Below are 20325 nucleotides of genomic sequence, written 5' to 3' on the forward strand. Positions count from 1 at the left end.
AATGAAAAATACTAAAAAACTTTTTGATCTTAAATGGAATCCATGGTTTATTTACAAAAATTCACCAAATGTATAGACTACATGCCAATACAGTTCTATATTGCTCCCTAGTTTTGTTCTCTTTGTCTAAGAGAACAAATACTTCCTCCCCTTTTTTTTCCCTCTCTTATTGCGGTTTTATATTATACAATTGATATGCATTTCTAAAACAAAATGATATGTTCGTTATAACCTAATGATATAACAAGTATGACCATACCAAAGATCGCTTTTTTTTTTTTTTACATTACATTGTACATATAATGTTTTTCCTATTATTTGAAATGTTTTACTCTATTTTCCAAACCTTGTCAATTTTTTGTATCCCGCTATACGTTCTTTGTATTACAAATTATTTTTATTTCAATAGTTCAAGTTTGTAATAAAAAAATAGAATGGTGGAGAGTGTTATATAAAAAAAAAAATGATAGAGTTATATAAAAACCATTGTTGGGCTACCACTTAGATGACCTGTAATTATTGTGTCTTGTCCACAGAAACATAAAATGAAGATTGTTTTTGTCTGGGTCTGCCTCCTTACTAAGGCCAGCGCATTTCCAGTAACTATGGTTGGTACCCAAATACAAACTGCTGAGTGGATGAATATGTTTGTGTTCTGACAAAGATAGTCTGTTCCTGTGGTCTGCTGTTGTGTTTGGTATTTCGTTGCAGCACGCATATTATAGAATTAGTTACAGTGTTATTCCAGCAAATAGATATTGTGATAATTGATATTGCTGAATTATAAAGTGTATGTGAACTCTGACTATGATCCTAGAAATCTTGAGATCTGATAACTTCCTGTGCTCTCTAACTCTGCTGCACTGCTATCAGTTACATTATTACTAGTTCTCTCTAAGACCTACAGAACACCTTTCCTCTATGTTTTCAGGAGGTAAGGGAAAGTGTTTAATAGTCCTGCCCTAGGCTAACAATGCTGTTCCTCTATTGATACAGTATGGTGAGTGAATGTGGTCACCCTAGGACAAGAAGCGTGTAGCTGACAGGGTCACCAGGTGGAATTAAAGAAATTAAAGTTATTGTAAAGTCTCTTTTTTTTTGTTAAAAATAATAAACATGTTATACTTATATGTTTGCACAGAGCAGCCCGGATCCTCCTCTTCTCGGCAGGGCCGGATTAAGAGCATCATGGGCTTGGTGCTGAGGATTTTGAAGGGCCTTAAGGGCCGTGCCTTGGCATGCACCCAGAGGAGGAAGGGTGCAGCCATGCATGCCTAATTCAACATGGGATGCTGTCTCTGAAGCCCATAAACACATCCATGCATCGGCAACTGTCCCTCCTTGTCCGGCCTTCGTGCTGTGTGGGGAGGTTTTGAGGGAGCTGCCTGGGGAAAGCGAGCATAGAAGCCAGACTTCTGTGTTTACAAGTGACAGAAGAGCGGTAACAGTGAATATGGCCAACCCGGGGCCTATATAAAGGTAGGGGCCTGGAGCTGCAGCTCCAATAGCCCCTACGTTAATCTGGCCCTGCTTCTCGGGTCCCACTTAAGTGCTCCTGGCCCCTCCCTCCTGTTGAGTGCCCCCACTGCAGACAGCTTGCTATGGGGGCACCCGAGCTGAGCCACAGCTCCGTGTGTGCATTCAGACACTAAACCGTGGCCCGGCCCTGCCCACTTTCTTTCCTCATTGGCTGACTGACTTTGATTGACAGAAGCAGGAGTCAGTGGCGCCGCGCTGCTGTCTCAGCCAATGAGGAGGGGAGTCCAGGGCCTCCGAGACACTCCTGCAACATTGCTGGGTCTAGATGGCCCTCAGGTAAGTATTAGGGGGAGGCTGAGGGGAGCTGCTACACACAGAAGGGTTTATATCTTAATGCATAGAATGCATTAAGGTAAAAAATCTTTTGCCATTACAATCACTTTAAAGCCCTAAAAATAAAACAAATGCATCCACCATATTTAAACACTGGTAGGCTGAATTATATGCTTTCAAATAATACATTTTAACCACTTCAATACAGGGCACTTCCACTCCCTTCCTGCCCAGGCCAATTTTCAGCTTTTAGCGCTGTTTCATTTTGAATGACAATTGCGCGGTAATGCAACACTGTACTTAAACCAAATTTATGTAACTTTTTTCCCCACAAATATAGCTTTCTTTTGGTGGTATTTGATCACCGCAAGGTTTTTTCTTTTTTGTTAAACAAATAAAAAAATACCAAAAAGTTTGAAAAAAAAAAAAAAAAAGTTTTTTTGTTTATGTTATACAATTTTGTAAATAGATACATTTTTTCCTGTGCTGATGAGCACTGATGAGGCCGCACTGACAGGCACTGATGAGGAGGCACTGATGGGGTTGCACTGATGGGGTGGCACTAATATGCGGCACTGATGGGCAGCACTGATAGGCAGGACTGATGGGCACTGATATGTGGCACTGATAGGTAGCACTGATATGCAGCATTGGTGGGCACTGATAGGCGGCATTGATGGGCACTGATAGGTGGCACTGATGGACACTGATAGGCGGCACTGATGGGCACTAATGGGCACTGATAGGCGGCACTGGTGGGCAATAATGGGCACTGGTCGGCAGCACTGATAGATGGCAATTATGGGCACTGGTGGGCAGCACTGATGGGGAGGGCACTGGTGGGAAGCACTGATGGGGAGGACACTGGCGGGCTCCCTGAGCCCTAATGGCCATCCCTTGTGGCCATGGTGGGCATCCCTGGGGTCATGGGTGGGCATCCCTGGTGGTTCTAGTGGCACCCCCCCAAGGGTCTGTCCTGGTAATTAATGCTCCTATTACCAGTGCAGACCCCCCCCCCCCCCTGTCAGGAGGGCCGCAGATCGGCTCTCCTCTACTCGTGCCTGTCAGGCACGAACTAAGGAAAGCCGATCAACGGCTCTTCCTGTGTACTATGTGGCCAGCTGTGATTGGACACAGCTGGTCACATGGTAAAGAGCCTACGTCAGTAGGCTCTTTACCGAGATCGGAGATGCGGTGTGTCAGAGTGACATGCCGCATCACCGATCGCCGTCATATGACGTCCGGTCAGGATAATGCAACCACCTTCCCGCCGTCGTTTGCCTATAGGGCGGGTGGGAAGTGGTTAAAAGCACTACTAAATACAACAAATGTATTTGTTTAGTAACAAGTTAGGAAGTGCAAAAACACAAACACACAAAACATAAAATGTGGCCAAAAGCTGCATTTGCCCTACTTTGCCTGCAGTGCAAATGCATCTCACTAGGACAGAGGGGATTCCCTTCTTGGGAATTAAACCAGTAATCTAATCAAAGTAGTTGATATGGGAAGAAGAACTACTGCAACCAGCATATAACCTAAGTAGACCAGTGCATCACACCAAAAAAGTGTCACCAGACCAGTGCTGCCAGCAACAGTGTTCCTGATCACTACCACACCAGTACAGTGTCACCATACCAGTGCAGCCAGTCACAGTCTCCCTGATCACTACCACACCAGTACTATTGTCACCAGACCAGTGTAAGCCAGTAACAGTGTTCCTGATTCCCCCCCCCCCCCCCCCACACACACACACACGCACTAGTTCCAGTGTTGCCAGACTAATGTAGCCAGCAAAAGTGTTCCTGATCACCACTACACCAGTGCCATTGATCCAGACTAGTTGCCAGTCCCAGTCTCACCAGACAAGTGTAAGCCAGAAGAAGTGTTCCTGATCACCACCACACCAGTACTGTATCACCAGACCAGTGCAGCCAGCCACAGTCTTCATGCAGCCAGCCACAGTGTTCCTGATCCCTACCACAGAAAGGGAAGTTTCACCAGACCAGTGCAGCCAGCCACAGTCTTCCTGGTCACTACCACAGAAAGGGATGTGTCACCAGACCAGTGCAGCCAGCCACAGTCTTCCTAATCAATACCACAGAAAGGGAAGTGTCACCAGACCAGTGCAGCCAGCCACAGTCTTCCTGATCGCTATTACAGAAAGGGAAGTTTCACCAGACCAGTGCAGCCAGCCACAGTCTTCCTGATCGCTACCACAGAAAAGGATGTGTCACCAGACCAGTGCAGCCAGCCACAGTCTTCCTGATCGCTACCACAGAAAGGGAAGTGTCACCAGGCCAGTGCAGTCAGCCACAGTTTTCCTGATCACTGCAATACCAGTCCCAGTGTCACCAGACCAGTGTAAGCAAGTAACAGTGTTCCTGATCACCACCACACCAGTGCCATTGACGCAGACTAGTCACCCACCAGTCCCAGTGTCACCAGACCAGTGTAAGCCAGCAACAGTGTTCCTGATTGCTGCAACACCAGTCCCAGTGTTACCAGATCAGTGTAAGCCAGTAACAGTGTTCCTGATCACTGCCACACTAGTCCCAGTGTCACCTCACTAGTGCAGCCAGGAGCAGTGTTCCTGATCATCGCCACATCAGGGCCTGTGTCACCAGGCATGGTAAGCTCTCTGTGTCTGTCAATGCTCTGTCTGCTTGTGACTGTGACAGATCTAATTACTGTGTAGCTTTCACCTGCACAAGCACTAGACCAAGAGACCCAAGGTGTGTGGTATATGTAGTTTCTTTACAGGTACTGGACAAGTATTAGATCTCAGACTACAGAGATTATGCCATACCTTGTGCAGAGCAATGACAAATGCCTCATGTTTCAACACAAACAAAAATTGCTGACACAGGAAGGTGAAGATTTACTCTACTATAGACTGTCTGTGCAGGGCAAGAAATGACACCATAAACTACATGTCCAATGTGCATCTTAAATAGGTGAAGAAAAGGTGCTGTTAGTAAGGTTTACCATATTTTTAAATATGCTAATCTTAAATATCTGCTCTTCTTTATTAAAGACAGAAGCTCCACCAAATACAGAAGAAAAAAAGCCTTGCTGTGTTGGACCACCACGTGTATGTATCTACATTTTGCACAGCAAATATTGTTTATGCACCATGTTAAACAAATTGTATACACAATGAAAATCTTCAAAAAAGTTATCAGAACCAATTTTGGGAACTAGCGTGTTGGATTTATCCCAGTGTAATATATATTGTCCTCTGGAATTCAGTACAATATTACACATACCTTGGAGATGATTATAAAGTATGCTGCCAGATATACATTGCCTGGCCAAAGAAAAAGTCGCCACAAAAGAAAACACCTTTAGCTTTGATTACGGCACACATTTGCTGTGGCATTGTTTCGATAAGGTTCTGCAATGTCACAAGATTTATTTCCATCCAGTGTTGCAAAACTTTTTCACCGAGATCTTGTATTGATGATGGGAAAGTCAGACCACTGCACAAAGCCTTCTCCAGCACATCCCAAGGATTCTCAATGGGGTTAAGTTCTGGACTCTGTGGTGGCCAATCTATGTGTGAAAATGATGACTCATGCTCCCTGAACCACTCTTTCACAATTTGAGCCCGATGAATCCTGGCATTGTCATTTTGGAATATGCCCGTGCCATCAGGGAAGAAAAAATCCATTAATGGAATAACCTGGTCATTCAGTATATTCAGGTAGTCAGCTGACCTCATTCTTTGGGCACATGCAGTAACTATCCAATAGGATAATTACTGCATGCTTAGTTTAGTTAGTTTCTTAGTAAATTCCAGGTGGCAACTTTTTTTTTGGCCAGGCCGTGTACTGTATGTACCAGGATGAAGTATGCTGACAGTGTCTCATGCTAACTACTGGTGAAATGAAAATGATTACACTTGTTCTTTGTGCTCAGTATACTGTATACTGACAGCATTATCAGTGCCTAATATCAATTACTTGGATTTAAAGCAATTGTGTTTCTGGAATGAATAATGTAAGCTCAATATGTGATAATTTTGTTACTGTTCTTTAATATTAATATGCAGTTTTATATATTTACTTCTAGTTACTTTTTAAGGGCTATGATTCCAAACATGGAATCAATGTATATTTATTTGAATTCCCACCACTGAAGGATGGCTCTAAATCAAACGTAAGTGTATTTATTGCTTTTAAATACTTTTAAACATTTTGGTTATTTTGTAAGATGAGCAGCTGTCTTTAGGCTAAACTAGGATTGTATTAAATGTGTTACTGCAGCTGAAAGTAGTAGTTGTTTTCATGTCTGCAGTCTCTGACCATCTCCCGTAGTACAGGTCCCTCTCAAAAAATTTGCATATTGTGATAAAGTTCATTATTTTCTGTGATGTACTGATAAACATTAGACTTTCATATATTTTAGATTCATTACACACAACTTAAGTAGTGCAAGCCTTTTATTGTTTTAATATTGATGATTTTGGCATACAGCTCATGAAAACCCAAAATTCCTATCTAAAAAAATTAGCATATTTCATCCGACCAATAAAAGAAAAGTGTTTTTAATACAAAAAAAGTCAACCTTCAAAAAATGATGTTCAGTTATGCACTCAATACTTGGTCGGGAATCCTTTTGCAGAAATGACTGCTTCAATGCGGCGTGGCATGGAGGCAATCAGCCTGTGGCACTGCTGAGGTGTTATGGAGGCCCAGGATGCTTCGATAGCGGCCTTGAGCTCATCCAGAGTGTTGGGTCTTGTGTCTCTCAACTTTCTCTTCACAATATCCCACAGATTCTCTATGGGGTTCAGGTCAGGAGAGTTGGCAGGCCAATTGAGCACAGTAATACCATGGTCAGTAAACCATTTACCAGTGGTTTTGGCACTGTGAGCAGGTGCCAGGTCGTGCTGAAAAATGAAATCTTCATCTCCATAAAGCTTTTCAGCAGGTGGAAGCATGAAGTGCTCCAAAATCTCCTGATAGCTAGCTGCATTGACCCTGCCCTTGATAAAACACGGTGGACCAACACCAGCAGCTGACATGGCACCCAAGACCATCACTGACTGTGGGTACTTGACACTGGACTTCAGGCATTTTGGCATTTCCCTCTCCCCAGTCTTCCTCAGGGTCCGGTCACCTCTTCTCGTTGTGCAGCGTTTTCTGCCACACTTTTTCCTTCCCACAGACTTTCCACTGAGGTGCCTTGATACAGCACTCTGGAAACAGCCTATTCATTCAGAAATTTCTTTCTGTGTCTTACCCTCTTGCTTGAGGGTGTCAATGGTGGCCTTCTGGACAGCAGTCAGGTCGGCAGTCTTACCCATGATTGCGGTTTTGAGTAATGAACCAGGCTGGGAGTTTTTAAAAGCCTCAGGAATCTTTTGCAGGTGTTTAGAGTTAATTAGTTGATTCAGATGATTAGGTTAATAGCTCGTTTAGAGAACCTTTTCATGATATGCTAATTTTTTGAAATAGGAATTTTGGGTTTTTATGAGCTGTATGCCAAAATCATCAATATTAAAACAATAAAAGGCTTGCACTACTTCAGTTGTGTGTAATGAATCTAAAATATATGAAAGTCTAATGTTTATCAGTACATTACAGAAAATAATGAACTTTATCACAATATGCTAATTTTTTGAGAGGGACCTGTATGTCTGCAATCTCTGACCATCTCCTGTAGTATGTCTGCAGTCTCTGGCCATCTCCTGTAGTATGTCTGCAGTCTCTGACCATCTCCTGTAGTATGTCTGCAGTCTCTGGCCATCTCCTGTAGTATGTCTGCAGTCTCTGGCCCTCTTCTGTATCAGGTTGTTTCTGACCATCTCCTGTAGGAATGCACTGATACTGGATTTTTATTAGCATATCCCTTTTCCCCATCCTGCACTCTGTAGGAGCCGTACAGGAGATCAGATCTGTGGGAGCCGTTGGGAGACAAGCTGATAAACACAGAAGCCAGACGTCTGTGTTTACAAGTGATCGGAGTGAGCAGGGAGCAGAGAGCCTGAGCCGGAGGTGGTGGAACTGAGTTCCACCAAGTTCCAGCTTAAAAAAGCCCTGGTTGTTTATACATTGAACAGGGTAAAGCTGCCCACACATGTTACAGACTAACTGTAGAATCTACTTTAGATATACCAACAACTATGTAGATAAATAGACAATCTTGTTACAAATTGATTGGAAAGTTTAGGGAGGTTGTCATATTACACAGTTGTGGAAATTTTAAAGGAGATTGTACAGAGATTGTACAACCAGACTGTAACATATATGGTGAGCTTAAGTCTAATAACTTTTACTTAAAGCTGAAGTTTAGGTATGGATTTTATTGCATTGTTATATTGGTTCCAGCTTGGATAAATGTAAGTATGCATATCTCATACCTGGCAGATCCCTGTGTAAGCTGCAAATCATTGTAGCAGTTACTACTACTACAGTGATAGCAATAGTCTTCTGGGTCCAGTGCTAAGCACCTGCCCTTCTGCCCAATGACTGCCTAAAGGAGGTCGCTCATTATGTGCTGCCACCATTAAGAGAAAGCCTTGTTTGTTTCTTGTTTTAAATACAATGTTTTCTCTGATCGGAGGAGATGAAAATGATAATATCACTGCCCCACCACTCCACCTCATCCAATCAGGCAGTCAATTAAAAAAATACAGGGTTTTCTCTGAATGGCAGCAGTGCCATACAAGTGAACTCCTGTAGAAGGGCACTGCAGTAATGGCAAGTACTACAGTAATTTGTACCTTACACAGGGATTGGTCAGGTATGAGATATACATACTTACATGGGTCCAAGCTGGAACCATGTAACTATGCAATATAATTCATACCTAAACTTCAGCCCGTGGTCCTTCCAGAAGTAAAATTTTTATTTATGGAAAATATTGGTAAATTTAAACACTTATTGGCTTCTTGTATTTCTGTGACTTTGAAGGTGAAAATGTGAGCTTGAGCTCCCACCAACCAAAATGTGAAGACAATTGCCATGGTGTTCCACTATTTTGTTGTGTTCTTCATGCGTTTTATATAATGGGGAAAAAGGTTTGAGAATCCAGGAGCAGAGTCTGGATCTATAATTTTGGGATAACTTACCACTGGAGAACCCAAGCGATAAAGAAGCAAGTGGGTAATCCAGTTTGCTGGCACCAACCAAAAAATATAATTCTCTCTAGTCCTTTACTGCATGAAGTTCTATACTTCGGCTGTCCCAAGTATAATGGCTTCCACTAATGCACTTCGTATTCTAGATGAGCCAACTGCATTTTAAAGGCCAAGGGGGAAAGGTTTAAAGGAAGATACAATATACTGCGCTATGTACAGAGTGCAGGATTCAGAAGTACAGAGAGCAGAGTCAGAAGTGTGCTGGGTACAGGGTCCGCTACTTGCAGAGTGTAGGGTTCAGGAGCGTGCTATGTACAGAGTTTAGGGTTCAGGAGTGGGCTACGTGCAGAATGTAGAGTTCAGGAGTGCCCTACATATATAATGCAGAATTCAGGAGTGCACTTCATACAGAGTGCCGGGTTCAGGAGTGTGCTATGCACAGAGTGCCGGGTTCAGGAGTGTGCTATGCACAGAGTGCAGAGTTCAGGAGTATGCTATGCACAGAGTGCAGAGTTCAGGAGTGCGCTATGCACAGAGTGCAGAATTGGAGAGTGCATTGCCTACACAGAGTTCAGGAATGCACTACTGTACATATAGAATGCAGAGTTCAGGAGTGCGCCATGTCCAGAGTGCAGAATTCAGAAGTGTGCTACATACAGAGTGCAGCTTACAGGACTACATTACGTATAGAGTGCAGAGTTCAGAAGTGTTTTATGTACAAAGTGCAGGGTTCAGGAGTGTGCTATGTAAAGCATGCAGGGTTCAGGAGTGTGCTATGTACAGCGTGCAGGGTTCAGGAGTGCGCTACAAACAGGGTTCAGGAGTACGCTACTTTAAGAGTACAGGGTTCAGGAGTGCGCTTCATACAGGATGCAAATTTGAGGAGTATGCCATGTACAGAGTGCATAGTTCAGGAGTGTGCTACGCATAGAGTGCAGGGTTCTGGAGTGTGCTATGTATAGACTGCAGGATTCAGGATGTACAGAGTGAAGGGTTCAGGAGTGTTCTACATACAGAGTACAGGGTTCAGAAGTGCACTACAGGTAATGATCCCCTAAGGGCAGGGAGAGATCTGTCAGAGCCGCTGGGAGAGGTAAGCTTTCACAGTGACAGTGGTGAGTGGAGAACAAGAGGGCCAGAGCCGGAGGTGGTGGAACGGAGTCTTGCCACGTTCCGGCTCCAAAAAAGCCCTGGCGCTACTAAACTTTTATGCAACCTCTATACTACTACATTTATTTGAAAAGCCAATAATAAATAAAAATGAAGGTTAAAAAAAAAAAAAAAAACACTTGTGTGGTTTAGTCAATTTTTTTTCTGCTAGACCTTAGTGATCTGCGTAACTGTGAGTGTGGCAGGTACAGTATGTGTCATTTGCCTACATACTGTGTGCCACAAGATGTCCCTCTTTATTATTTCAGAATATTGGGAGGTATGCTGCAAGTACAGCATACTATACTTTTGATGTGAATCCAGATGGAAACAAAGAAAGACCAAAAATGTTATTTTGCCAATCAGGCACTCATCTGTCAATATCTGACATTGCACATAGGGTTTTTGTCATAAACAACCTCTAAAAATGTGCAATATCTGCAAGTGAACTGGTATTTCAGGGCTTTATAAAACTCTGCTACTGCATAAAGCACCATCTCTTTACTCACAACTTGGGTTGCTGAGGATTAGTAGCTGAAAACAATAGCAGATTGTCCCAGGTATTTGCATGGGGCCTTGCAACCTATGTAGCAGAAGATTAAAAATGCTATTTGATACAAAACCCAGAAGTAGTAGTGGTATCTGGTTACAGCCTTCTTTATTGTAATATGTACATTGGGGGAAAAAAGTATTTGATCCCCTGCTAATTTTGTACGATTGCCTAATGACAAAGAAATGATCAGTTTATAGTTTTAATGGTAGTTTTATTTTAACAGCGAGAGACAAAATAACAACAAAAATATTCAGAAAAAAAGATATAAATTGATTTTAATTTTAATGAGTGAAAAAAGTATTTGATCTCCCTATCAATCAGCAAGATTTCTGGCTCGCAGGTGTCTTCTATACAGGTAACAATATGAGATTAGGAACACTCTCTTAAAGGGAGTGCTCCTAATCTCAGCTTGTTACCTGTATAAAAGACACCTGTCCACAGAAGCAAGCAATCAATCAGATTCCAATCTCTCTACCATGGCCAAGACCAAAGAGCTGTCCAAGGATGTCAGGGAAAAGATTGTAGACCTACAGAAGGCTGGAATGGGCTACAAGACCATCGCTAAGCAGCTTGGTGATAGGGTGACAACAGTTGGTGCGATTTTTCACAAATGGAAGAAACACAAAATAACTGTCAATCTTCCTTAGTCTGGGGCTCCATGCAAGATCTCACCTCATGGAGTTTCAATGATCATGAGAATGGTGAGGAATCAGCCCAGAACTACATGGGAGAATATTGTCAATGATCTCAAGGCAGCTGGGGGCCATAGTCACCAAGTAAACAATTGGTAACACACTACGCCATGAAGGACTGAAATCCTGCAGTGCCTGCAAGGTCCCCCTGCTGAAGAAAGCACATATACAGACATATCTGAAGTTTGCTAATGAACATCTGAATGATTCAGAGGAGAACTTGGTGAAAGTGTTATTGTAAAATGAGACCAGAATCAAGCTCTTTGGCATCAACTCAACTCGCCGTGTTGGGAGGAGGAGGAATGCTGCCTATGACCCCAAGAACACCATCCCCATCGTAAAACTTGGAGGTGGAAACATTATGCCTTGGGGGTGTTTTTCTGCTAAGGGGACAGGACAACTTCACCACATCAAAGGGACGATGGACAGGCCATGTACCAACAAATCTTGGGTGAGAATCTCCTTACCTCAGCCAGGGCATTGAAAATGGGTCGTAGATGGGTATTCCAGCATGACAATGATCCAAAACACACACGGCCAAGGCAATAAAGGAGTGGCTCAGGAAGAAGCACATCAAGGTCCTGGAGTTGCATAGCCAGTCTCCAGACCTTAATCCAATAGAAAATATGTGGAGTGAGCTGAAGGTTCAAATTACCAAACGTCAGCCTTGAAACCTTAATGACTTGGAGAGGATCTGCAAAGAGGAGTGGGACAAAATCCCTCCTGAGATGTGTGCAAACCTGGTGGCCATCTACAAAAACGTCTGACCTCTGTGATTGCTAACAAGGTTTCTGCCACCAAGTACTAAGTCATGTTTTGTGAAGAGGTAAAATACCTATTTCACTCATTAAAATGCAAATCAATTTATAACTTTTTTGAAATGTGTTTCTCTCAATTTTTTTTTTTTTTGTTATTCTGTCTCTCACTTGTAAAATAAACCTACTATTACAATTATAGACTGATCATTTCTTTGTTAGTGGGCAAACGTACAAAATCAGCAGGGGATCAAATACTTTTTTCCCTCACTGTATTTTATGCAAGGAATGACTGAATGAATGGATGTTTCCTAGGTCTTCATATTAGCTACTCTCACTTCTTTTCATGAAAGTGGAAAGACTACAATATTGAAATGTCATTTTAGTTTTAGTCGTATTTTAGTCTTTTGACTAAAATTATATTTTCGTTTTAGTCGTATTTTAGCCATCTGAATTGTTTTAGTTTTAGTCATATTTTAGTCAACTAAAATCTCCAGTACAATTTAGTCGACTAAAATCTCATACATTTTAGTCAACTACAAATCAAATGGGTTTAGGTAAATTGTAATGCATTAGTTAAACATTTCTAGAATTTCCAAACGAATTAAATACTCCTGGAATAAAATTCAAATAACATGTTATTATTTATGGTATTGAGGTTTGAACATGCACTGCAAACACAGATTTAGAGCCTATTCCCATTGAGGCGACATGACTTTGGGGGGCGACCTGTGAAGTTGCGTGCACCGCTGTGCACCGCGACTTTGGCGCGACTTGCAGAGACTTCACATAATGGAAGTCTATGCAAGTCACTCCGAGGTCACCCCAAAGTAGTACAGGACCCTTTCTCTAAGTCGGAGCCACTTGTGTCGCTCCTATTAGAACGGGTCCTGTACCACTCAATGGACCGCGACATACCGCGACTTGTCAGGGTGACAAGTCGCCTGACAAGTCGCGCCAATGTGAATGGGCTCTTAGCCATTGTGATATATAATGTCTTTATAAATGAATCCAAGTTTCATAAACAAACAAAAATATTGCTTTTTGACCAACAGAAGGGCAACTTTAAAATACAAAAAAAAAAACTGTTAAATCTATTGGCTGCAACGTCACTGCATATATTGCCTACATTAACCACTTGCCTACAGTGCACTTTCACCCCCTTCCTGCCCAGACTGATTTTCAGCTTTCAGCGCTCTCACACTTTGAATGACAATTACTCATGCAACACTGTACCCATAAAAAATTTGTGTCCTTTTTTTCACACAAATAGAGCTTTCTTTTGATGGTATTTGATGGTATTTAATCACTACTGGGTTTTTTATTTTTTGTGCTATAAATAAAAAAAGACTGAAAATATTGTGAAAAAACGCATTTTTCTTTGTTTCTGTCATAAAATTTAGCAAATGAGTAATTTTTCTTCACAAATTTTGGCCAAAATTTATACTGCTACTTATCTTTGGTAAAAATCACCCAAATAAGTGTATATTATTTGGTCTTTGTGAAAGTTATAGAGTCCACAAGTTATGGTGCTAATCATTGAAAATTGATCACACTTGACCACACCTGATGTACTGAAGGCCTATCTCATTTCTTGAGACACTAAAAGGTCAGGAAAGTACAAATACCCCCCAAATTACCCCTTTTTGGAAAGTAGACATTCCAAGGTATTTAATAAGGGGCATGGTGAGTTTTTTGAAGTTGTCATTTTTTCCCACAACTCTTTGCAAAATGAAGATTTTTTTTTTTTTTTTTTACAAATTGACGTATTAACAGGTTATTTCTCTCACACAGCACATGTATACTTGCAACTACACCCCAAAGCACATTCTACTACTCCTCCTGAGTATGGCGATACCACATGTGTGAGACTTTTTCACAGCCTGGCCACATACAGAGGCCTAACATCCAATTAGTACCGTCCGGCATTCTAGAAAAACAAATTACACATATAATTTCCTGACAACCTATCGTACTTTTGAAGGCCCTGGAGCACCAGGACAATGGAAACCCCCATAAAATGACCCCATTTTGGAAAGCAAACAGCCCAACGTATAATTTTTGAGGCATAATGAGTCTTTTGAATATGTCATTTTTTTCCACAAGTTTTTGGAAAATGTGGAAAGAAAATGAAAACACATTTTTTTTACACAAAGCTGTCCATTTATGCAATATTTCTAACACATAGCATGTACATAGCAAAAATTGCACCCCAAAATACATTCTGCTATTCCTCCTGTATGGCGATACCACATATGTAACACTTTTTCACAGCCTGGCCACATACATATGCCTAACATCCAAGTAGCACTTTTCACAAAGTTGTCCATTTATCCACTTTAAGACTGGGCCTATTTTTGACACTTGGTGTTTACAAGCTAAAATAATTTTTTTTGCTAGAAACATTATATATTTTTTTTTAGCAGAGACCCTAGAGAATAAAATGGAGATCGTTGCAATATTTTTTATCATACCATATTTGCGCAGCAGTCTTCCAAATGCGATTTTTTTGAAAAAAATTCACTTTTTTTAACTAAATATAAGATAATGTTACGCCGAGTAATTAGATACCCAACATGTCATGCTTCAAAATTGCGCATGCTCACAGAATAGCGCCAAAACATTGGTACTTAAAAATCCCCATAGGCAACATTTTAAAAATTTCTGCAGGTTACTAGCTTAGAGTTACAGAGGAGTTCTAGGACTCAAATTATTGCTCTCGCTCTAACGATCGCGGCAATACCTCACATGTATGGTTTGAACACCGTTTACATATGTGGGCGGGACTTGCGTATGCGTTTGCTTCTGCGCGCAAGCTAACGGGGACAGGGCGCTTTAATTATTTATTTATTTTCCTATTTATGTTATTTATTATTTTTTTATTTTTACACAGTTTAAAAAAAAAAAATGTTTTGATCATTTTTATTCCTATTACAGGGAATGCAAACATTCCTTGTAATAGAAATAGGCATGACAGGTCCTCTTTATTGTGAGATCTGGGGTCAAAAAGACCTCACACCTCAAAACTACACTAAAAAAGAAAAAAAAAAAAAATTGTTGAAAGAGGAAAAAACAAAAGAAAAAAAAAAGCGACCCTTTAAACCAGATGCTAGGCAACGTCTTTTGACGTAGCTCCAGTCCTCCAAGACCATAGAGTCGAGTGAGGGCCATCTTGCCCTCACTTGACTTCCTGTCTCTGAGGATCCGGGACCGGATAGTTTTCCCCGCTGCCGGCGGGTCCGGTAAGCTGGGAAAACGTCTGGGACGCGGCAGAAGGGGGGGACCTCTTCCCCTGCACCGTAAGGGTAATTCCGCGGCGAATCCGCCACTGGGACCACCCTTATCTGAAAGCCGACCGCCCGCTGTTTCAAAAAATACCGGGGTTATGGGGGCTATCTGCTGCCATAACCCAAGTATTTAGCTTTTAATGGCCGACGCATATAGTCGTTAGGCGGTCAGTAAGTGATTGCATGTATATGGCAAACAGGTGACGATGATTGATGGGGTGACAGGTGACGATGACTGATGGGGTGACAGGTGACAATGACTGATGGGGTGACAGGTGACGATTACTGATGGGGTGACAGGTGACGATGACTGATGGGGTGACAGGTGACGATGATTGATGAGGTGACAGGTGACGATGATTGATGAGGTGACAGGTGACGATGATTGATGAGGTGAAAAGTGACGATGATTGATGGGGTGACAGATGACAATCACTGACGGGGTGACATGTGACGATGATTGATGGGGTGACAAGTGACGATCACTGATGGGGTGACAAGTGACGATGATTGATAGGGTGACAGGTGACGGGCGATGGTCACCGATGGGTGACAGGTGACGGGCGATGGTGCACGGCGGTACTGATGGCAGTCTCTGGTGACCGGTGAACTTTAGGCTATGTCCACATGTGAGCGTAGCGATCGCGGGCAGAATCACTGCGATTCCGCCCACGATCCAGAAATCATTGCAAATGGCGGGATGCCTGTGCGTTGCCCGTGATTTGCAATAGCACCCCAAACGCTGTGCGATGTTGCAGCGATTTCTGCCTGCCGAATCGAGGTAACATCACCCAAACAACGCATGACGCCCCAAAGAAGCTCTTGTACCTTTTTTGGGCGTCATGCGATGTTTGCGCGATGTTACCGCGATTCGGCAGGTGGAAATCGCAACATTGCACAGCGTTTGGGGTGCTATTGCAAAAAACGGGCAACGCACAGGCGTCCCGCAATTTGCAATGATTTCCGGATCGCGGGCAGAATCGCGGTGATTCTGCCCGCGATCGCTACGCTCACATGTGAACGTAGCCTTATGGGTGTCAATTTCTGGGCACTGATGAGGTGACTGTTGGGTGACAGGTGACATTGGGGGGGGGCTGAGGACTGTGTGGGGACATTTATTTTTGTGATTTTACTTTTTACAGGTGTACAGAGCAGTAACTCACTGTTTCTAGCTCTGCTCCCCTCATACTGGAAGCTGTGAGTTAACAGTGAGTTACTGCTCTTTGTTTACATTTTGTGATCGGCTATGAATGGATTCACAGCCGATTACATAGTAAACAGTCACTGTCAGTGACTGTTTACTACCGCCGGTGACAGCTGTGTTCCTACGGAACACAGTGCCACCAACATGACCGCGCTGCGCGCTCCCGATCGCGCATGCGCGGTCATCTTGTGGGCGCCTCCATTGTGATCGGCTGTGTCATTGGAATACAGCCGATCACGTGGGAAACAGCCACGCCCATTGGCTGTTTCCCCCCTGCCGGTGACGGGAGGTGTCCCGGGGACACCCCGACACCGGCAGTGCAGGGCAGCGCACACGCGATCGCGCGCCTTCCCTGTATCCTGGGATCACGTCATATGACGTCTTCCCAGGATAATGGTCGCACCGCTACGCCGTCAATTGACGGCGGGCGGGCGGGCGGCAAGTGGTTAAATATTGGGAAAAATATAAGAAAAGCCTTTTTCTTATTTTTTTCACTTTCAGCAGATTAGTATGTGCCCCTTACTTATCCTTATGCAGTAGTGCAAAACATGTTTAAACTTTAATTTGCTATTATTTCAGGCTTTGGATGGAATTGTGTTGCCGATTTAGAAATGGCCAGCCGAGGAGTGCTCATTTTGATGTAAATTTTTGATTTAGTTTTAGTAAGTCTTTTGACTTAATGTCATTTTAGTTGTAGTTGTATTTTAGTCATCTGAATTGTTTTAGTTTTTGTTGTATTTTAGTTAAATGGAATTAACACTGATTGCATAATAATGTTGCATGAAAAGCATACCTACACTTCTATATTGATTTAAACCTTGATGCTTGATTTCTTTTTTATGATCCAGGTGAAAGATGAAAATGTGGAACACTCAAATACTACATCAGAGATTAAAAAAACAAATCCACTTTTAAATACTGGAGATGGCAACCAACATGCAGTTGCACTTACTGAAACAAATACACCAGCTTACCCACATGGTTTTAATGCTATTCCTAAACAAGTGAGCTATTCTAATAATGTTTCCAAAGTTGATACGAAAAAAAAGGATTCGATATTTCAAGAAACATCTAGGAATCTTTCACCATCTAACATTCAACAACATAAACTGGATCCTGAAACCAAAAATAGTCCTAGAACTGTCGCACAAAATGATACTGAACAGTATGAAAAGGTAAAAAAGACTGATATCACAGTCGGGGACGAAGCAAAACATACAGAAGTTGGAATCACCGACAGACTTAATGATGTTGATGGGTTTTATAGTACAGAGGGAATTATACTTACTGACATTTCAGGCTATAGTGATACCAATGTTACTAAATCAGACCCAAATGTAAGCTATCCTTCTAAAGATGTAGAGAATGGTAACATGCTTGACTGCAGGGAAAGTGATGGCCTTTGCAGGAACACTTCCAAATATGCAGAACGTACACAAGTTACTCAACCAACAACAGACAAGGAAGTGCATTCCCCCACTGGAAAGAGTTTTGAACATAATGCAAATGTAACACATAATTGCAAGAAGCACACAAATAAACCAAATAAGGGATATAGAAAGCCAGTGACACATAAAGATAAAGTTAACAAGCAACCTGATCAGCCTAAAATGAATGGTAGGCAATCCTTTATAAAGTACATTACTAACAGAAATTCCAAACATAGCAGCAAACAACAACAAAGGTATGCACATTTTGATAGTCATAATCGTTATCGTCATCATCACAAACAAAGTTCTTCAGAAAGTGCAAGTGACAGCAGTCAACAGTTCGGCTAATATAATAAACTAAGAGATCAAATGATTCATTAATGTTATTCAGTGTTGTTCTTGGTTATACTCATAAAGAATACATATTATGTCTGCTCAATTCTGTTTCTGTATCAGTAAAACATTGAATAAAAAGAAGAGGATGTGCATAATGTGATTACACAAAACAACAAATTGGATTTCAATTTCCTACGACACATCAGTTACATAGTAAGTTAGGTTGAAAGAAAGACACATCCTTCTAGTTCAGCTAAAAATACCTAAAATACAAAATTGAAAAAAACTGCATACACAGAACCCCAAGCTAACAGTTAATTGAGGGAAAGTAAAGACCCATGTTTAAAAATGGAACCAGTTTTATCCTACAGGGAGAAGAAAGTCCTTTCTGATCCCCCAAAGAAATCAGATACTCCATGGATCAACAACATACAGTGTCATTTTAAGCAAATAATAATAGGTAATTATATCTTGTGCATTTAGAAATATATTCTGCTTTTTTTTTGGTAATCTACAGAGGTGGCTACAGCCAGCTCCTTAAGAAGTCTATTTTACATTGCCAAAGCTCCTACTGAAAAAAGCTTTTCCATAGGTAGAGGTTAAGACCCCTTTTCTCCAGGTGCAAAAATCGCACCCTTGGTTATTTGCATTGGCCTTAAAATGGACATGTAGTAAAACAAGCTTACTACATGAACCATTAACCACTTTACCACAGGAGGATTTTGCTGTCTTATGTCTGGGCCACTTTTTGCGATTCGGCACTGTGCGACTTTAACTGACAATTGCGCGGTCATGCAACGGGAAGGATTTCTGTCGTTTTTGGTGTTTTTTTTTTTAACGAGTAATGGCGGTGATCTGCGATTTTTTTGCGGGACTTCTACATTGCGGTGGACAGATCGGACCCTTGACTGACATTTTTGACACTTTTGGGGGTACCAGTGACATTACTACAGTAATTAGTGCTATAAATATGCACTGTTACTGTAAAAATGACACTGGCAGGGAAGGGGTTAATTTTTATTGGTGATCAACGGGTTAATGTATGCCTGGTGTTTACTGACGTGTGTGGGGGGAGGGGCCTGAGTGACACAGGGACAGATCGCAGGTTCAGCTATGCTGAACCCTGCAATCTGACCCAGCCTGTCACTTAGGAGATCCGCCCGCTTTGTTTACACAAGTGGGCGGATCTCCACACTCGATTCCCCGATGATCGGGGAAGAGCGGTGGTGATCACCGACGCTCCTCCCCTGGCCCGACTCCCGCTGTGACTGAATACAGCGGGAGCGAGCCTCCGGCGGCACGCACGCGCCGCCGAGAGAGGGGAATGTCTGGCGGCGTCGCCAGACGTTATCGAGCCACTTTGCCGCAGTAGAGCTCCAGTGAGCAGCGGTAAAGTGGTTAATGTACTAAATTTTAAAGCAGGATTCTTGGTCTTATACTCTGAACATCCTCATATATCTATGAAGTGCTTAGGTTGGGGTAGAAGGAAAAGTAAAAAATACTTGATTTTAACACCCCTTAAATAAGTACTAAAATGACACTGATGTTTAAGACACAGATACTTTTTCATTGAGACCTGTAGGGATGGAAATATAAAAGTTTCCATAGCAAACTTGATTTTAAAGTGAAAGCTTCTGGGCTGTTCATTTGACCCTGGCTTTACTACTTGTGTTTGACATGGAACAAGCATGCTGCCCAATAATAGTGTTGACTTCTACGTGTCAGTAGGCAGTGAGACATGACTTAGGACAGCAGCTCTGGAGTCTGGTATACTTAATAAAAATTAGGTAACATTGACTAAACAAACAAAAAAAATATTTAAGATATGACCAAACAGGGTAAATACTGGACATGTATATGAACACTGATTAAAGGAGGGAAAAATATCACTTTTTTTTAAAATATGGAATCTGCATATTACAGCAGCTGAAGATATCCCTGTTCATGATGGTAACAATGACAGTAGCAGTGTGGTGTGATGACTAGGGAGTGATTTTAACAGTAATGATTTCACAGCAAAATA

The 20325-nt window shown here is 42.0% G+C and overlaps 1 protein-coding gene across 1 annotated transcript; it reads left to right on the forward strand.

The window, feature by feature from the left end:
• Nucleotides 1-537: 537 nt before the first annotated feature.
• On the forward strand, nucleotides 538-18355 carry LOC309566320 (uncharacterized protein). The gene is made up of 4 exons (XM_082271430.1): nucleotides 538-608; nucleotides 4847-4903; nucleotides 5884-5970; nucleotides 17385-18355. The coding sequence occupies exons 1-4, from the start codon at nucleotides 546-548 to the stop codon at nucleotides 18312-18314; spliced, it is 1137 nt and encodes a 378-aa protein (XP_082127556.1). The 5' UTR covers nucleotides 538-545; the 3' UTR covers nucleotides 18315-18355.
• Nucleotides 18356-20325: the final 1970 nt, after the last annotated feature.

Source organism: Pelophylax lessonae (assembly GCF_965119305.1).
Source record: "Pelophylax lessonae genome assembly, chromosome: 1".
Taxonomy (NCBI): Eukaryota; Metazoa; Chordata; class Amphibia; order Anura; family Ranidae; genus Pelophylax; species Pelophylax lessonae.

What these genes read in the sequence shown, in the direction of transcription:
- LOC309566320 (XM_082271430.1), top strand. Translation starts at nt 546, where the DNA reads ATGAAGATTGTTTTTGTCTGGGTCTGCCTCCTTACTAAGGCCAGCGCA. An exon ending in GCGCATTTCCAGTAACTATG is followed by an intron (nt 609 to 4,846) that starts GTTGGTACCCAA and finishes TCTTTATTAAAG; the next exon opens with ACAGAAGCTCCACCAAATAC. An exon ending in GCTGTGTTGGACCACCACGT is followed by an intron (nt 4,904 to 5,883) that starts GTATGTATCTAC and finishes ATTTACTTCTAG; the next exon opens with TTACTTTTTAAGGGCTATGA.